Source organism: Oryx dammah, unplaced genomic scaffold, assembly GCF_014754425.2.
Source record: "Oryx dammah isolate SB20612 unplaced genomic scaffold, SCBI_Odam_1.1 HiC_scaffold_11209, whole genome shotgun sequence".
Lineage (NCBI taxonomy): Eukaryota > Metazoa > Chordata > Mammalia > Artiodactyla > Bovidae > Oryx > Oryx dammah.
The window spans coordinates 2020799-2040737 of NW_024080602.1; the positions used below are offsets into that span (position 1 = coordinate 2020799).

The following is a 19939-nucleotide window of genomic DNA, read 5'->3' on the forward strand; positions in this document are numbered from 1 at the left end:
CTGAAGAAAGAAACTGAAGATGACACAAATGGAAAGTTATACCCTGTTCTTAGATTGGAAGAATCAATATTGTCAAAATGACTGTACTACCCAAGGCAATCTACAGATTCAATGCAGTTTCTCTCAAATTTCCAAAGGCATTTTTCATAGAACTAAAACAAATTTTTTTTTACATTTATACAGAAACACAAACATCCCAACAGTCAAAGCAATCCTTTGAAAGAATAATGAAGTGGGAAGAATAAGGCTCCCTGACTTCAGACTATACTACAAACCTACAGAAATCAAAATGCTACAGTACTGGCACAAAACAACACTATAGGTCAAAGGAACAGGAAAAAAAGCCCAGAAACACACACTTATGGTCAATTTGCGACAAAGGAGACAAGAATATACAATGGAGAAAAGGGTCTCTTCAATAAGTGGTGCTGGGAAAACTCGACAGCTACATGTAAAAAAAAAAAAAAAGAAATTAGAATATTCTCTAACACCATACACAAAAATAAACTCAAAATAGATTAAAGACCTAAATGTAAGGCCAGATACTATAAAGCTCTTAGAGGAAAACATAGGCAGCACACACTCTAACATAAATCACAGTGACATAATTTTTGGACCCACCTTCAAGAGTAATAAAAGTAAAAACAAAAATAAATGGGACCTAATTAAAATGTAAATCTTTTGCACAATAAAGGAAACCATCAACAAAATGAAAAAACAACCAACAGACTGGGAGAAAACATTTATAAATGATGTAACCAACAAGAGATTAATCTCCAAAATACAGTTCATGCAGCTCTACATCCAAAACAATCAAATAAAAAAATGGGCAGAAGACCTAAATAGGTATTTCCCCAAAGAAGATATACAGATGGCCAAGAGGCACAGGCAAAGATGCTCAGCATTGCTAGTTATTAGAGAAATGAAAATCAAAACTACAATAAGATATCCCCTCACACTTGTCAGAATGGCCATCATCAAACAGTCTACACACAATAAATGCTGGAGAGGGTGTGGAGGTAAGGGAACACTCCTACAGTGTTGGTGGGAATGTAAATTGGTACACCACTAAGAGAACAGTATGTAGACTCCTTAAAAAACTAAAAATAGAGCTACCATAGGAGGCAGCAATACCACTACTGGGGCATACATTCAGAGTAGACTATGGTTTGAAAGGATACATACACCCCAGTGTTCACTGCAGCACTGTTTACAATAGCCAGGACATGGAAGCAACCTCAAATGTCCATTAACAGATGAATGGATAAAGGCGTGGTACATATATCAAACGGAATATTACTCAGCCATAAAAAGAATGAAATAATGTCATTTGCAGCAACATGGATGGACCTGGAGATTATCATACTAAGTGAGTAAGTGAAGCAAATCAGACAGAGAAAGACAATGTGATTCCTTAGATGTAGAATCTAAAAAAAAGAAAAGTATACCAATAAACCTATTTATAAAACAGAAACAGTCTCACAGACTTAGAAAACAAATTTATGATTACCAAAGGTTACCAGAGAGGGATAAATTGGGAGTTTGAGACTGACATACACACACTACTATATTTAAAATAAATAACCAGCAAGTACTTACTGTATAGCACAGGGAAATCTACTCAATATTCTGTAATAACCTATACAGGAAAAGAATCTGAAAAAGAATGGATGTATGTACAACTGAATCATTTAGCTGTACACCTGAAACTAATACAACACTGTAAATCAACTATGCTGCTGCTGCTGCTGGGTCACTTCAGTCGTGTCCGACTCTGTGCAACCCCATAGACGGCAGCCCACCAGCCTCCCCCGTCCCTGGGATTCTCCAGGCAACAACACTGGAGTGGGTTGCCATTTCCTTCTCCAGTGCGTGAAAGTGAAAAGTGAAAGTGAAGTCACTCAGTTGTGTCCAACTCTTAGCGACCCCATGGATTGCAGCCCACCAGGCTCCTCTGTCCATGGGATTTCCGGGCAAGAGTACTGGAGTGAGGTGCCATTGCCTTCTCCGTAAATCAACTATACTCCAATATGAAATTTTAAAAAATAAGTGAATTAAAATATAAAATCAACTGCTCAAAAAAGTAGGTTTAACACAATCCTGACAAATTAACTGAGTTCAAGGCCAAACATAAAGTAAATATGTAAGTATCAAAAAAGTTTTACCAGAAGAAAAAAAGTAAAATTCAGCAAAACTCCAGAATCATACCATTTTTGCCATGAATGAGGTCATCTACCAAGGGATTAGCCACAACATCAAAGAGCTCCTTTTGGGTGGTATGAGTGCCAAATACTTGTTTAAATGAATACTGAGTCTGTGGAGAAGGAAGAAATAAAAAGCACATAAATGGAATCACACTATATCTAGGATAGAAATACATCTGCTTAAACACATTCAGATGTTTCCTCATGAACACTTAAATCTAGACATGAAAAGAAAAAATATCAATAGACTTTAAACTTGGAACCTTTAAAAGGTCATGACATACTTAAATTATACCAATTATAAACTGGTAAATACTTATGGTTATAGTACTGAAGTATATAGTATGGTCACAACTACTGAAGGGTTTTATGTACATATATATGTATAAAAGTATATATGGAGAAAAGTCTTAAATCTACTTATGCTTCATATACTAAGGCTGATTTTGTTTTAATTAAGTGACAAAGAAGATCAAAAGGTATTATAACAATTCAGTCACAGATTTGTGAAAATCCTCAAGCATTACTTCATATACTACTTTACTGCTTTTTTTTTTTTAATAAAGGTGTCATTCTAAAATAGCATAACAGTAAAAAATTAAGAGTTTTGATGTATTGCTTTTTTAAAACTAGAAAATAACTGTCAATATAATCTCATCTGAGTTTTTTTTTTTTTCCTTTTGCCACACTGCAAGGCATGCAGGATCCTAGTTCCCTGATCAGGAATGAAGCCCTCTGCAGTGGAAGGATTGAGTCTTAACCACTGGACCCCCAGGGAAACCTTTGATCTGTGTTCTAATATAAAATAAATTTTAAGTAATTGTGACCTTTAAAGTGCAGTAATACTTCAATTCTCAGATCTTTCAACATATGAAATATAGCTATACTATCGAAAATATTACCAACCTCCAACTGAAAAATAAGATTAGGGACTGGGGTAAACAAATACATTTCAAGGTAAACTAAAATGACCTAACTGTCCAAAGACTGGAATTCTATTCTATTTTTATTATTTCCTAGTTTTAGTAGCTTGTAGACATTGCAACTGTTCCTGTAGGTTTCTTGAATTTCTTTCAGTTTTTGCTCCATGAACATCAATGCTGTTATTGGTGTCTGAGCATTCATCAGAATTTATTATGGATTATAGCCTTTATAACATGGCCCCTTTTCCCTGTTCTATATCTTTTATCTTAAATTCAACCTGCTCAGATATCAATATCATAACCCTTATGAAAACTATTAGCAGTTTTGTCCCCCAAATGGAGACCGTATAGATTAGGACTGAAATACACCATCATCATAATAGCAGCTCACACTTAATACTAATCATGTCTGAAACACTGTCTAGCATATCACACACTTACTTCAGCTAACTCTCACCTTTGTCTTTATTCCAATGCTATAAAACAGCTTTGAAAGTGAAAGTTGTTCAGTCGTGTCCAATTCTTTGTGACCCCATGAACTTTATAGTCCACGGAATTCTCCAGGCCAGAATACTGGAGTGGGTAGCCTTTCCCTCCTCCAGGGGATCTTCTCAACCCAGGGATTGAACTCAGGTCTCCTGCATTGCAGGCGGATTCTTTACCAGCTGAGCCACAAGGGAAGCCCAAGAATACTGGAGTGCATAGCTTATCCCTTCTCCAGCAGATCTTCCAGACCCAGGAATCGAACTGGGGGGGTCTCCTGCATTGCAGGTGGATCCTTTACCAACTGACCTATGAGGAAAGCCCTTTAGAAAACAGCTTTAGAGTTCATAGAAAGAACAAAGAATCCTGGAACTGAAAGGATACACACAGGATAGTGTGACAGGTCAATCAGATGACCTCCAAGTCTTCACGAACAACCCCCACCCCCTTCCAGGTGAAGAAAACTGAGGCCAAGAAGGAACTTGCCCAAGCCAATGAAGCTAATTGGTGTCAAAGCCATTTCCATTCTAACATTTTTCCCATTATCCAGTGTTGCCTTCTGTCACAAGACACTGAGAACTTTTAATCCCCACTGAAGCTTTTGTACTATTTACACATACATGAAATTAACTCTAATAAAAGTAAAATTCAATAAGTCACTTCTCAACTATTTTATATTCTCAAAGCCCTACTCTTCCATGCCTTCCCAAACCATTCCTTCATGCTTACTCCACTTTACTGAGTATTTGGCCAACTGGACACATAAGGTGCACACCCCCTAGAAGTGCATATTGCACCTGGGGAAAGAGACCATAAACAAGTACATAAGTCTACAGATTGTGATAAGTGCTATTAAGGAAGTATAGACCAGACCAGGACAGAAGGAGGAATGGTACTGCTTCTGATGGGGGTGGTCTGGACAGACTCTTGGAGAAGGTGGTTTAAGCTCAACCTGAGGATGAGGAGCCATCCTGCTAAGAGCTAAGGCAAAAGGCCTAAGGCAGGATTCTGGCTTATCCAAGCAATTACGGATTGTGTGTGTGTTAGTCGCTCAGTCGTGCCCAACTCTTTGCGACCCCATGGACTGCAATCCACCAGCTTCCTCTGTCCATGAGATTTTCCAGGCAAGGATACTGGAGTGGGTTGCCATTTCCTTCTCCAGGGGATCTTCCCAACCCAGGGATTGAACTCGGATTTCCTGCACTGCAGGCAGATTCTTTACCAGCTGAGCTACAAGGGAAGCCCATTACGGATTGGATGAGTACTGAGAGGTGAGGTTAAATAGGATTTTCCCATTTTAAAACTTTATCCTTTAGAAGGCTTTAAAAAGAAAAATGGTGGGGGAGGGTACAAATTAAGAGTTTGGGATTAGGAGATACAAAGTATTAAGACCCTGATACTGGGAAAGACTGAAGGCAGGAGGAGAAGGGGGCAATAGAGGATGAGCTGGTTGGATGGCATCACTGACTGAATGGACATGAGTTTGAGCAAACCCTGGGAGATAGTGGAGGACAGGGAAGCCTAGTGTACTGCAGTCTATGGGGTCACAAAGAGTCAGACACAACTTAGCGACTGAACAACAACATATATAAAATAGATAAACATCAACATCCTACTCTATAGTACAGGCAGGTGTATTCAGTATCTTGTAGTAAACTATAAAGGAAAAGAATATGAAAAAGAATGTGTACATATATGTATAACCAAATCACTTTGCTGTATACCAGAAGCTAATACAACACTATAACTTAACGGTACTTCAATTTTTAAAAAAAAAGGGAAATAGTGAGGTCTGACTTCTGCTTTGACTGGCTGCTCTGTGACAACAGATCAGAGAAGATTCAGAATGGAAGCAGGTGGTCCAGTTGGCTTCAGCATAGTCTTGTCAAAGCCACTGAAAGTGCGGTCAGCAGGCGAGCCAGTGCCCCTCTGAGGGCTATCTGTCTCCTGTCCCGGGGAAGTAATTACAGAGATGGAGAGTAATTGCTCAGAACCTCTACAGTCATTTCACATGGCTGCAACATCCCAGCATGTGATCAGTGAGCTTAGTCTGAACAGATTATAAACCAGTTCTCCATTGTCTAACTTTGCCTAACAATTGTGTAACAGTTTCTTGTGGCAAAGCTGCATAAAAGTATCAGTCACAATGCACTGAAAATAAAAAAGTTGCTTCTTCATCATAGACAGTTTGAGAAGCACTAGTCTCCTTAATTAAAACAGACCTCAGACAAGGGTAGCAGCAGTAGAGATAGAAATAAAAGGACAGTTTCAAGAGCAGAACTGATTGGATCTGCTAATGAACTAGATATGAGGGGGTATAACAGAGAAATAACTCCAGAAAGAATGAAGGGATGGAGCCAAAGCAAAAACAATACCCAGTTGTAGATGTGATTGGTGATGGAAGCAAGGGCCAGTGCTGTAAAGAGCAATATTGCATAGGAACCTGGAATGTCAGGTCCATGAATCAAGGCAAATTGGAAGTGGTCAAACAGGAGATGGCAAGAGTGAACGTCGACATTCTAGGAATCAGCGAACTAAGATGGACTGGAATGGGTGAATTTAACTCAGATGACCATTATATCTACTACTGAGGGCAGGAATCCCTCAGAAGAAATGGAGTAGCCATCATGGTCAACAAAAGAGTCCAAAATGCACTACTTGGATGCAATCTCAAAAATGACAGAATGGTCTCTGTTCGTTTCTAAGGCAAACCATTGAATATCACGGTAATCCAAGTCTATGCCCCAACCAGTAATGCTGAAGAAACTGAAGTTGAATGGTTTTATGAAGACCTACAAGATCTTTTAGACCCAACACCCAAAAAAGATGTCCTTTTCATTCTAGGGGACTGGAATGCAAAAGTAGGAAGTCAAGAAACACCTGGAGTAACAGGCAAATTTGGCCTTGGAATACGGAATGAAGTAGGGCAAAGGCTAATAGAGTTTTGCCAAGAAAATGGCACTGATCATAGCAAACACCCTCTTCCAACAACACAAGAGAAGACTCTACACATGGACATCACCAGATGGTCAACATCCAAATCAGACTGATTATATTCTTTGCAGCCAAAGATGGAGAAGTTCTATACAGTCAACAAAAACAAGACCAGGAGCTGACTGTGGCTCAGATCATGAATCCCTTATTGCCAAATTCAGACTTAAATTGAAGAAAGTGGAGAAAACCACTAGACCATTCAGGTATGACCTGTGAGAAATAGATTTAAGGGACTAGATCTGATAGATAGAGTGCCTGATGAACTATGGATGGAGGTTTGTGACATTGTACAGGAGACAGGGATCAAGATCATCCAGAAAAGAAATGCAAAAAAGCAAAATGGCTGTCTGAGGAGGCCTTACAAATAGCTGTGAAAAGAAGGGAAGCAAAAAGCAAAGGAGAAAAGGAAAGATACAAGCATCTGAATGCAGAGTTCCAAAGAATAGCAAGAAGAGATAAGAAAGCCTTCTTCAGCGATCAGTGCAAAGAAATAGAGGAAAACAACAGAATGGGAAAGACTAGAGAACTCTTCAAGAAAATTAGAGACACCAAGGGAACATTTCATGCAAAGATGGGCTCGATAAAGGACAGAAATGGTATGGACCTAACAGAAGCAGAAGATATTAAGAAGAGGTGGCAAGAATACACAGAAGAACTATACAAAAAAGATCTTCATAACCAAGATAATCACGATGGTGTGATCACTCACCTAGAGCCAGACATCCTGGAATGTGAAGTCAAGTGGGCCTTAGGAAGCATCACTATGAACAAAGCTAGTGGAGGTGATGGAATTCCAGTTGAGCTATTTCAAATCCTGAAAGATGATGCTGTGAAAGTGCTGCACTCAATACACCAGCAAATTTGGAAAACTCAGCAGTGGCCACAGGACTGGAAAAGGTCAGTTTTCATTCCATCCCAAAGAATGCTCAAACTACTGCACAACTGCATTCATCTCACACACTAGTAAAGTAATGCTCAAAATTCTCCAAGCCAGGCTTCAGCAATACATGAACCGTGAACTTCCTGATGTTCAAGCTGGTTTTAGAAAAGGCAGAGGAACCAGAGATCAAATTGCCAACATCCGCTGGATCATCGAAAAAGCAAGAGAGTTCCAGAAAAACATCTATTTCTGCTTTATTGACTATGCCAAAGCCTTTGACTGTGGATCACAATAAACTGTGGAAAATTCTTCAAGAGATGGGAATACCTACCACCTGACTTGCCTCTTGAGAAACCTATATGCAGGTCAGGAAGCAACAGTTCGAACTGAACATGGAACAACAGACTGGTTCCAAATAGGAAAAGGCTGTATATTGTCACCCTGCTTATTTAACTTGTATGCCAAGTACATCATGAGAAACGCTGGTCTGGAAGAAGCACAAGCTGGAATCAAGATTGCCAGAAGAAATATCAATAACCTCAGATATGCAGATGACACCACCCTTATGGCAGAAAGTGAAGAGGAATTAAAAAGCCTCTTGATGAAAGTGAAAGAGGAGAGTGAAAAAGTTGGCTTAAAGCTCAACATTCAGAAAACGAAGATCATGGCATCTGGTCCCATCACTTCATGGCAAATAGATGGGGAAACAGTGGAAACAGTGGCTGACTTTATTTTTGGGGGCTCCAAAATCACTGCAGATGGTGATTGCAGCCATGAAATTAAAAGATGCTTACTCTTTGGAAGTAAAGTTATGACCAACCTAGATAGCATATTCAAAAGCAGAGACATTACTTTGCCAACAAAGGTCCATCTAGTCAAGGCTATGGTTTTTCCAGTGGTCATGTATGGATGTGAGAGTTGGACTGTGAAGAAAGCTGAGTGCCAAAGAATTGATGCATTTGAACTGTGGTATTGGAGAAGACTCTTGAGAGTCCCTCGGACTGCAAGGAGATCCAACCAGTCCATTCTGAAGGAGATCAGCCCTGGGATTTCTTTGGAGGGAATGATGCTGAAGCTGAAACTCCAGTACCTTGGCCACCTCATGCCAAGAGTTGACTCATTGGAAAAGACTCTGATGCTGGGAGGGATTGGGGGCAGGAGGAGAAGGGGACAGCAGAGGATGAGATGGCTGGATGGCATCACTGACTTGATGGATGTGAGTCTGAGTGAACTCCGGGAGTTGGTCTGGACAGAGAGGCCTGGCATGCTGCAATTCATGGGGTCACAGAGAGTCGGACACGACTGAGCGACTGAACTGAACAGAAAAGTGAAAGTGAAAGTTCGTCTACAGTCCTGTCTGACTCTTTATGATCCCATGGACTGTAGCCCACCAGACTCCTCCGTCCACGGAATTCTCCAGGCAAGAGTACTCAAGTGGGTTGCCATTTCTTTCTCCAGGGGATCTTCCCGACCCAGGGATCAAACCCAGGTCTTCTGCATTGCAGGCAGATTCTTTACCAATTGAGCTACTAGGGAAGCCCCCAAGAAAAAGGTAGGGACAAGGTTTCTGGTTTGAGCAAATAGATGGTGGTGATGTTATTTAATGACAAGAAAAACAAGAGAAGTACTGATCTAGAGGGGAAAAACAATCAAGAGTTCTTTTGGACATGCCACAGTATCCAAACAGTGGACATTCCAGTTTAGAGAAAAGATGTAGGTTGAAGATAAAAATTCCAAAATTATTACCATGTAATCAATGTGTAAAGCTATGGATAAAAGACAGAACATGGAAAGTTCGAGGGGGAAGACAGAACAGTGCTGCTGAGAAACAGATCATGATGAAGACAAAGAGGTGTCCATCACATCACACCACCAAAGAGGCCACTGGTAGGCTTCTGACCAACAATCTCCCAGGAGTAGTGTACATAAAAGAGTAAAGGCATCTACAAGAGCTGACAGCCTGAATTAATCTTTTTTCTGCATTCCCAGAGTCCATTTCTTTAAGCACATCTCTGTCTTACCTCTGAGCATTAGTTCCTTAGTGTCTGTGCTCCCAACTAAGTTGTAAGCTCCATAAAAGCAAGGATCATGTCTTATTCATTTTTAAAAGTCTCCTTCCACCCTCCAGCTTAGCACATATTTACTGAACTGAACTCTTTGCTTATTTACAAAAATAAAAACACTTCATAAGAAATCGATACAAGTACACAATGCCTATTATGTTACTTCAATCCCACACATGGAACTATATATATATATATATATATATATGTAACTGCCTAGTACAATCAGGTTGGAGAAGGCAATGGCACCCCACTCCAGTACTCTTGCTTGGTAAATCCCATGGACAGAGCGGCTTAGTAGGCTACAGTCCGTGGGGTAGCGAAGAGTCGGACAAGACTGAGCGACTTCACTTTCACTTTTCACTTTCATGCATTGGAGAAGGACATGGCAACCCACTCCAGTGTTCTTGCCTGGAGAATCCCAGGGATGGGGGAGCCTCGTAGGCTGCCGTCTCTGGGGTCGCACACGACTGAAGTGACTTAGCAGCAGCAGCAGCAGCACAATCAGATATCATTGCACATTAAACTATCCCTAACATATGCTCTAAAAAGCAATAAATATCCAGTATAAGAAATTATCATCTGAAAAGAATCTTTTAACTTCAGTATACCAAAGGTGTGTTTATAAAACCCAGAAATTAGACACTTTTAATATGGTAGGTAGTTAGACTGAAGTAAATAAGTCTTTTAGTCAAGTGGAAACACAGGAATTTTGTCATATTTAAAAAACAGAAAACCAATTCAAGAAAAAAACCTATCAATTAAAAACAGGTGGTTCCAAGCAGAATTACCTCCTTATAGTCTCCATTTCTGTTGAGTCTGTAACCCTCAGGAGTATGAAGCTGAACTGTTGTATTATTGATTACTTCTATGCAACACTCTTGCTCAGGAAGGCTCAGTGGGCGTACCCTACAATACACCTGAAAATACAAGAAGGCGCTTAAACAACAAAGGTTGACTTTTTACCTGACTTTTCCTTCACTCATTTATTCATTCACCAACCAACATTTGGCATCTAAACTTGAGAGCTATATAAACTTAAGAGCTACAAAAGCCAAAAATCTGCTACCTAATTTGCTGATTGTCAAACGCAAACAGATATATGAGATATGAGACAATTTTAAATGCACATAAAATCAAAACTCTAAAAATCAAGAACATGTCACACAATGAAAAATATCTGAAAAGCTGTTAGGATTGTTTGGAATTGGATGTCAGGTAAAACTTGCCAGCGTAACACAATATACTACAGTGAGAGATTCAAAACGTCATCTTCTTAATCAGTAATAGGGTTGGGAGAAAACTGTTTGCTGTATATGCAAAGCATCTGGTTCCTACAACTCAGATCAAAGATAACACTCCAGTGCCAATGAAGGGAAAATTAAAACAAACAAATACAAAACAAAAAAACAGAGCAAGCCAATGTTCTTTTATTTGCCATTTGCTTTTAAAAGTTCCCAAGCCTGAAACTAGTGAAGTTCATAGAGTAGTCACGAGATAAATGAAACTGTTCTAAACCAGTCTATGAAACTTGGTCCCCAAAAGCATGGAGTTTGGGGCTTTACTCTTGAAGTATGCCATAAGTTACTATATAACTGTCGTAAAGATAGAGGATGTTCATCCAAGCACAAAATTTCTCCCCATCCCAGAGACTATGAAGAATATCTCCAACATGTTGAAAAATATTTTTTCATTATCTACAACTTTTCAAATATAAGTAGTTATAGGAAGTATGCAATTGACAACCAAAGGCTTCATTTCACTAGACTAATAAATTCTACATAGAAACAAAATTTCAAAGCTGGAATCAGCCTTAAGCAATTTAGTACAGTCCTTTTAGCTAAATGTTGTTTGATTCCACTTCCACATCTCTGTCCCTTTCAAGCATACAAAACATAAAGGGACTGAAGAAAGAATACACAAATTCACAGGCAGATCTTACCCCAACTGGGTCTTTAAGACTCGTTTGGGATCCTTTTTTCACTGGTGGTTTCCTGGGTGTCTTAGTCCTCCTGGTCATAGAAACAAAAACATTTCAGTTCAACACTAACATAAAAACCTAACCTATAATTCATACAGAGTCAATCTTCCTAGGGGTTATAAAATTATTCTTCAGCAGTTCCAAAACACTATGCCCCAAATAATATGAATACGTACAAACTACCTTAGTAGCAGAGTGTTTGTGACATGTGAAACTTAAAAGTAATTAAAATTTGGCTTAGGAGACATTTGTGGCACCAAAAACAGAAATAACCGGCCCCAAATGGAGTTATTTGTGCTAAGTTCCATGCCACCAAATTGTGACTTAATACCTAACTTACAGTTCCAACCACTCCCAATAGAAGAATCTTAAACCAGTCAATCTGGAATTACCTGGTCAGCACTGGTAAAGTGATCTATCTGATAGACCCCTGCTGCTGCTGCTGCTGCTGCTGCTAAGTCGCTTCAGTCGTGTCCGACTCTGTGTGACCCCAGAGACGGCAGCCCAGCAGGCTCCCCCGTCCCTGGGATTCTCCAGGCACGAACACTGGAGTGGGTTGCCGTTTCCTTAGCCACTGATAGACCCCTGCCATAGAGTAAAGGATGTTCACCTTGCTACAAACAACCCACTCATTGCTAGTATAATTCCTTTGTTCCACAACCCCCCCCCAAAAATCTTCCATTTTGTACAGCTCTTAGGAACACCTTTCTGCTAGATAGGAGGCTGTCTGATTCACAAATCATTGAATAAAACCTGTAAGATCTTTACAACTTACTCAGTCAAATTCTGTTTTTTTTTTAGTATCTACTTATAGTTCTGTATGTTAAGTGGTTTGCTTTCTTGACCAACAATTTTACAGGCATAACAAATTTGAAAACTCAACAGATAATTGAGCACACTTATCTCAAAAGGCATTTCATAAAGCACACATGTTGTGCTTAGCCCATTGCCAAGGCAGACCAAGTGATTAATTTCTAAATTATAAAAATGCAGATGGAGAAATCCACTCTTTGATCAAGATTTATGTCTTTATTTTTAAAGAACAAGTGACTATTGAATTCTCAAAACTATCATCCTTTGTTCCCAGACAAAATGTGGTCCCCAAACTGCAATTTTGTGCTCTCTTAAGTGGGGGCAGTAGAAAAAGATATTTTGGTTTATTTCACCATTTCTCTAGTATGACACTCCCCCCTTCCCCTCCATTTATCTACAGATGAGATAAACATTTGACACTAAGTGAAATTATTGGCTTGGACTATACAGGTTGTTAAAATACTTTCTCAGCACTTTCCCAATGAAACAAAACAAATTCGTGTTTTAAGTGCAAAATATTATGGTAGGTTTACTTAAACTCAACATTTTTTTTTCTCCAAAGATAAAAATTTTGACTTTAGCCTCTTAAGAAAACAAGCTGGGTTGTTTTTTTTTTTTTTTTTTTTTTTGGCAAACGACTAGCTATATCATGGGAGAAGGCAATGGCACCCCACTCCAGTACTCTTGCCTGGAAAATCCCATGGACGGAGGAGCCTCGTAGGCTGCAGTCCATGGGATCGCAGAGTCGGACACAACTGAGCGACTTCACTTTCACTTTTCAGTTTCATGCGTTGGAGAAGGAAATGGCAACCCACTCCAGTGTTCTTGCCTGGAGAATCCCAGGGACGGCGGAGCCTGGTGGGCTGCCGTCTCTGGGGTCGCACAGAGTCGGCCACGACTGAAGCGACTCAGCAGCAGCAGCAGCAGCGATATCATGATGATGATTATAAAGTTAACCTTCTTTGCACAAGTATTTCGTCACCCAGTAGCGGTCAAGGAATTAGGCTGCGGCGCAAATGTCAACCAACTACGCGAGGAATGTGGACGTTTGTGGCCGGGGGCGGGGTTGTCTGAGACCAAAAGAACAGAGCAAAAGGAACTAACTGGCCTACACCCGAGGGTCGCGGCCCCGAGGCTACCGAATTAGACTAGGAAAGGCAGGCAGTGCGCCCGGATGCCAAGGGCTCTTCAGGAGCTGAGACCACCTACCCAACCCCAAACCCAGGACACAACAGCAGGCCCACCCGCGGGACGACCCCCGACCCTCACTAACTGGGCAAAATGCAACCCGCGGGTGCGGGCGGCCAGGGAAGCAAAGGGGAATTAGAGAAAGGATTGGAGGCGGCGGTCCCGGCCCAAACCTCCCGCCCCTCCCAACGTGGGGCCGCCCTTCGCGGCCGAGTGTAGCCAGGGCGGGGAGCCAGGCGCCCGACTCCGCGAGGCGCGGAGCTAGACGGGGTGGACGAGGACGGGTCTTCACGCCCGTCTGCCCCTGGGCGGTCCTGGTGGGGGGCTCGGTGGTCCCAGGCGGCAAGGGCTTGGTGCCCACGGCGCGGCCGGGGGCCTGCCGCGGCGGGGGGAGACGCCGGCCCCAGTTCCGCGGCCCAGTACTCACGCTGCCTTCATGGTAGTAAGCTCCGAACTGCCCAGACGCGCGCGCGGGGGATGCCGGACTCGGTCGGGGGTTGACGAGAACGGCGGGCCTCAGGGACCGGCCACAGGGACGGCGACTCGGCGACTCAAGCGCGGCGCTTGAGGAATTTGTGAAACGCCGCTGAGGGGCCAGGTGAGCTCGCGCCCGGCGCATTTCAAACGGGCCAATCAGCACCCGCCCACGGGAGGGGCGTGGCCTCAGAAAAAGCGCCTGCTCAGTGGGATGTGGTGCTCGTCTCCTAGGCGACCGACGCAAACAGAGCATTGGCAGCCTGGAAATAAACCCCATCCGTATTCTCTGAGGACACTGAGAGTTTCTGTTCCCATATCCCAGTAAGTCCAATGGAAGGGCAAGTCCAGGACTGATTCAGAGATCAGCAGTGTCGGTCCGACCCAGGAGTGTCCAGTCCTTGGTCCGTACCCTATGCAGAGACAGACTCACTTTCTGGCTTCCAGATCATCACATCACGTTGGCTTCCTTTCTCTCTCTTCTTTGTCCTTCCGGGAATCTCCCTCTCTGGTTTCTCTAGCTCTTCCCGAACCACTGTTTTCTAAGATGAACTGATTCTCACTTCCACCTTTGCCCCTAAACCAATGACTATGAAATATGCACCTACATCTTTGCTCTCATGGAACTGTAATCCTATTCTCCTCAACTTTCTACAGGACCAGACATCAGTAAGAATAGACATAATATCCTCAACCCATAATGTTCCACATAAAGATGGTTCCTATCTTTGCTGTTACATAGTTACAGTGAGTAAACTTGGAAATTCATCATTTTACAGAAGAGTACTGTGATAAAGAGTATACTTGTCTTACATAATGTTTCACAGATATTGCTAAACTGTCCTCCATAAATGTCCAAATGCAGAATCCTAGGAGACATGTAAGAGAGGACCTGTTTTTCCACATTTCTCAGACAGCAAAGTGTTACCAAACTTTTCTGTGGATGTTGATCTAATAGGTGAAAAATAAAAATCACAAATTTAAATTTTCTCTTATGGTAAATGAGATTGGGTGTGCCTGTGTTCAACAGCCATTTGTATTTCCTTCTCTAAGAATTGTGTTCATATCCTTTGCCTCCTTGTTCTGTTGGGTTTAGTTTTTTGTTGATTTTGTTGATTTTTTGTAAAAGCTCTTCCTTCACATATTAAGGAAACTAGTCCTCATCCAAAATTTGAGTTCAAATTTTTTATAGTTCATAATTTTGCTTATGTTGCTTTGTGACTGCTTAGGGAAAATTCTAAGGTAGGCATATTTATCAGCCTTCTCTTTTGTGGCTTCTGTTTTGTGTCACACCAGAAAAAAAGTCTTTTGTACTCTAACATTAAAAAAATGTTTTTAATCTTATATTTTTCCTATTGCTTTTTTTATGTTTAAGTCTTTGAACCATTGAACTTTGTTGTCAAGTGTGAGATTGAGAAGTAAGAAGTAAAGTCGCTCAGTCGTGTCCAACTGTTTGCAACCCCCTGGACTGTAACCTATCAGGCTCCTCCATCCATGGCATTTTCCAGGCAAGAATACTGGAGTGGGTTGCCATTTCCTTCTCCAGGGGATCTTCCCAACCCAGGGATCGAACCTGGGTCTCCTGCACTGCAGGTAGACTCTTTACCGTCTGAATCACCAGGGAAGCCTGGTGTGAGGTTGGGATTTTTGTTATTTAGGAATTGGCCTGGGCTGCTGGCCAATTACCTCTTAATTACATTGTAGCCTGGCTTTGGCCTCAGTCTTTCCATTGGAATTCTTCTCACCAAGATCAATGTTTCATTGATGCCAAAACTATTTGACCCTTACCTTACTTGACCTCTTAACAGATTAAAAAATATTTCCTCTCTTCTCATGTCTTTGTTTTTATTCCTAGTTTTCTAGCCCCTCTTTCTCAGCCTCAATTGTGAGTTCTTTTTTCTGCCTTAAGTATTATGGCTTAAGGTTTTCACCTGGTGTTCACTAGCTATGCCCTCTCTGCAGGCACTCCCAACCATTCCATACCACTCATATTTGCTCCTCTGAGTTCCAGAGCCATATGTCCAACAGCCTGCTGAATTCACTTGGGTGCCTCACAGGCACCTCACATTGAACACCATCCTAATCTCTTCTCCTGAATCTGTTCTCCCTCAAGCATCACCATCTATCCACCCACCCAAGTGCAAGGTACCACCTTTGACTTTTGCCTCTCCTTCTGTTCCAACAATCAGTCACCAAATCTTGACATTTCTATCAACTAAAATAGCTTTTAAAACCCTCCTCTCCATCCCCTCAACCACTACCATCTCTTGTCTGGATAACTGAAATAGTATCCTAACAGGCTTCCCTGCTGCCATCTTTCAAGCCTGGTTCCATTTTGCAGCCAGCTCACCACTAATCACAGATCTGATCATGTCATTTTCCTATATGTAATACTACAGTAGTTCCCACTGCTGGACACCCTCAACAGGCTCTGGGGTTCTTCCTTTCCAAGCTCATCACCTATCATTTCCCCTTGCCTCCCTCCAGCCATGATGCCTGAACACACTGGGCTCACACAGCTTTCCCTCTGCTGTCAAGCTCTTCTCCCTTCCTTCCTCTGACAATGCCTCCTTACCCTCAGGTCTCAGCAGATCTGCCCACGACCCTACTCTGGATGCTGGATCCCTGCTCTCTATCCACAGTCCTCGGCATACCACCTCCAAGTCATTCCCTCTGATTTGCTTCAGAGCTCACATCCCAATTTGTGATTGCTACTCCCTCAGTGGTAAAGAATCCACCTGCAAATGCACGAGATGCAGGTTCAATCCCTGGGTAGGGAAGATCCCCTGGAGGAGGAAATAGCAACCTACTCCATCCAGTATCCTTGCCTGGAGAATCCCATGGACAGAGGAGCCTGGGGGACTGCAGTCCATAGGGTCGCAAAGAGTCAGACACAACTAAGCGACTAAACCACCACCACCAGCTTATCCCCAGATCCTGACTAGACGACACAATCGTGTCCCCCGTGCCCAGCAATGAAGATACTCCATATGGGTTTGAAGGAATGGATGAGCCCATCCCTTCACAGAACATCCCATGGAAGACCCAATTATAATTTATCACCCGCAGCTTTTCTTCAGGCCAGTTTCTTCTTTCTCACTCATTTATATTCCTATCAAAGTTCACTGACAATGTTTTTAATGCCAATTCATTATCTTATTTCTCTGTTCAAAAATGGTCAGGCACTCCCCATAGCTGGTTAAAGATTTGCATTTCCCCCCTAGAATTAGAGCGCCAAGCAGGGGCGGAGTTCAGGAGAAGCAGGTAGAAGAAGGGTAGCGGGTAGAACTGGGAGGCTTTTTAAAAGATAAGGTTTGGGGTTCCCTAGTAGCTCAGTGGTAAAAAAAAAAAAAAATCCTCCTGGCATTGCAGGAGACATGGGTTCGATCCCTGATCTGGGAAGATCCCACATGCTGCAGAGCAACTAAGCCCTGTGCCACAACTATTGGGTCTGTGCTTTAGAGCTCAGGAGCTGCAACTACTGAGCCCTCATGCTGCAACTATGGAAGCCCACACGCCCTAGAGGCTGTGCTCACCGACAAGAGAGGCCACTGCAGTGAGAAGGCCTTGCACCACAACTAGAGAGTGGCACCCCTCACCACAACTAGAGGAAGCCCAAGCATGGCAACGAAGAGCCAGCACAGCCGCAGCTGAAGACAAATAAATAAAAATTTAGAAGGTCAGGTTTACTGCAGTACCCTTTACCTATAATAAAATTCACCTTTTTATTTGTACCATCTAAATATTTGACAAAACATACACCATCTTGTAATGACTGGCACAGTCAAATGTATAATATTCCCATCACACCAAAAACTGCTTGTGCTGCCCCTCTGCAATCACCTTTCCCTATTCCCAGCCCTTGGCAACCACTTTTCTGATTTCTTTCCTTAGATTTCTGTCTTTTCCTGAATGTCTCTTCTTTAACTCAGCATAACCTTTTTGAGATTCATCCATGTGTTGCATCTATCAGGAATATTTTCCCTTTTTATTGCTGATTAGTATTCCATTGTATGACAATCTACCCATTCACTGGCTGATGAACATTTAAGCTGTTTCCATTTTTTAAAACTGGCATAATTATTTGTGTAAAGTTATTTATGTAGAAATAGATATTCTCATTTCTCTTGGGTGGGATTGCTGGTCCTGTGTTCAATGTAAGTTTAACTTGATAAGAAACTGCCAAACCGGACTGGGAGGCTTTTATGTAAATCACTGAAAAGGGGTTGATACTACAGACATTTGAAACCATAATTAATCCAAGCTCCTAGCTAAACAAGTCCAGCTATGGGAACCTAGTAACCAGTAAGCACCGGAAAACACCAAAGCCTGGAGTGTTTGATGAAAGGCGGTAAGGTGGAGACCAGGTGCCCTGAGCACCCAACATACAGCTCACCAAAGGCTTCAGTGGCCTTGCCAACATAATCTCACATCCCCAGGCCATCTGTAAAATGAATGAGTGGGATGTTAATGTCTTACCTACTCAAAAAACAATAAAATCAACAAACTTGGGGGAGGGTGTAACATTGATACAAAAATACAGATGATCTGAGCAGAACCATATTTCAAATGAATAACATACTCACACAGAAAGGGAGCTATCACTTACCCAAGTTGGACTATTTAGACTACAGTATATGCCCTCAGGCTCAAGACAAAAAGAACTTGAAACATCCTGGGTTCCCTTACCCTGCTGCTCTCCACCTGGGTGCCCTTTCCCAATAAAATCTCTTGCTTTGTGAGCACATGTGTCTCTTCAGACAATTCATTTCCGAGTGTTAGACAAGAGCCCAGTTTCGGGCCCTGGAAGGGGTCCTCCTTCCTGCAACAAATGGCAACTCTGGTGGGACTCTTCTTAGCTGAGACTGACATCCTGACCACTCGGGGTACTCAGGGGCCAGCTTGCCTGCCAATGGACCAGACCCAGCAGCCGCAACTGGGACCCTTTTGTCCCTGGTCTCCTCCTGACACGGACAACTGGCCAGAGTGCCCCGTCCGGTAAGGAACAAGAGACTTTATTGACCTCTCTGCCCTTCCCTCTCTTCTTTCCTCTCCTTAACCCTTCCTGTCCTTCCCTGTTTTTCTAGTCCCCCAGTCCTGGATGCAGGAATCTGGTCAAAGGGCCCTCAGCCTGAGCTGAGGATTGGAGACTGATCACCTCCTCTCGGCAGAGAACCTGAATTCTGGCTCTGGTCTGGTCTGATTTCTGATAGGGCCGAGTTCCAGTCCTCCCTTCTCTGGAGGCCCGGGGAAAAGTCCCGTAACGCCTGGGTATCTGCAGGTGGCAGGAGACGTCTGTAAGGCCACCCCTTTCGCCCCCCTCCCCCGCCTCCTCCCCCTTCTTCTTTCAACCTGGCTTCCTTTCCTCCCTTGAAATCTTTGATGTTAGTACTTCAATCTGAAGTTCTGTGTCTCTATAGGAGGTTTTCTGAGAGACTGTATTCTATTTAAGGGCTTCCCTGGTGGTGCAGAGGTTAAAACGTCTGCCTGCAATGTGGGAGACCTGGGTTCGATCCCTGGGTCAGGAAGATCCCCTGGAGAAGGAAATGGCAACCCACTCCAGTATTCTTGCCTGGAGAATCCCATGGACAGAGGAGCTTGGTGGGCTACAGTCCACGGGTCACAAAGAGTCAGACACTGAGTGACTTCACGTATGCCCTCAGGCTCAAGACAAAAAGAACTTGAAACATTGAATTCTAATTAGTTGGCCTTTTTGAAGATGTGGATTAGCAGTTCTGAAACAACATTAAATATATTGCAAATAAAGGGAGCCAAGTTTCTCACTGTTAGAGAGTAATATAAACACCAAAAGGGGGGAAGTGAAAAGTACCTAAGAATTCTTTTTACTATTTGGCAACGTGTTTCTTAAGTATGAAATTATGTCCAAAAAGGGAGGGATAGTTGGACTATATCAATGCTTCTTAAACTCTCTTATA

At 42.4% G+C, this 19939-nt stretch overlaps 1 protein-coding gene across 6 annotated transcripts in view; it reads right to left on the reverse strand.

The window, feature by feature from the left end:
- LOC120860879 (kinesin-like protein KIF23) overlaps window positions 1-14157 on the reverse strand; it is a 44321-nt gene extending 30164 nt beyond the window's left edge. For 3 of the 6 annotated variants that reach the window (XM_040236580.1, XM_040236578.1, XM_040236582.1), the window contains exons 1-4: window positions 13957-14157; window positions 11490-11559; window positions 10339-10467; window positions 2209-2314 (exon numbers count right to left, since the gene is read on the reverse strand). In XM_040236580.1, the coding sequence (XP_040092514.1) occupies window positions 2209-2314; window positions 10339-10467; window positions 11490-11559; window positions 13957-13967 (316 nt within the window). In that variant the 5' untranslated portion in view covers window positions 13968-14157. The remainder of the gene's footprint in view (window positions 1-2208; window positions 2315-10338; window positions 10468-11489; window positions 11560-13956) is intronic. The other 3 variants (XM_040236581.1, XM_040236583.1, XM_040236579.1) reach the window with 1 other exon arrangement.
- Window positions 14158-19939: the final 5782 nt, after the last annotated feature.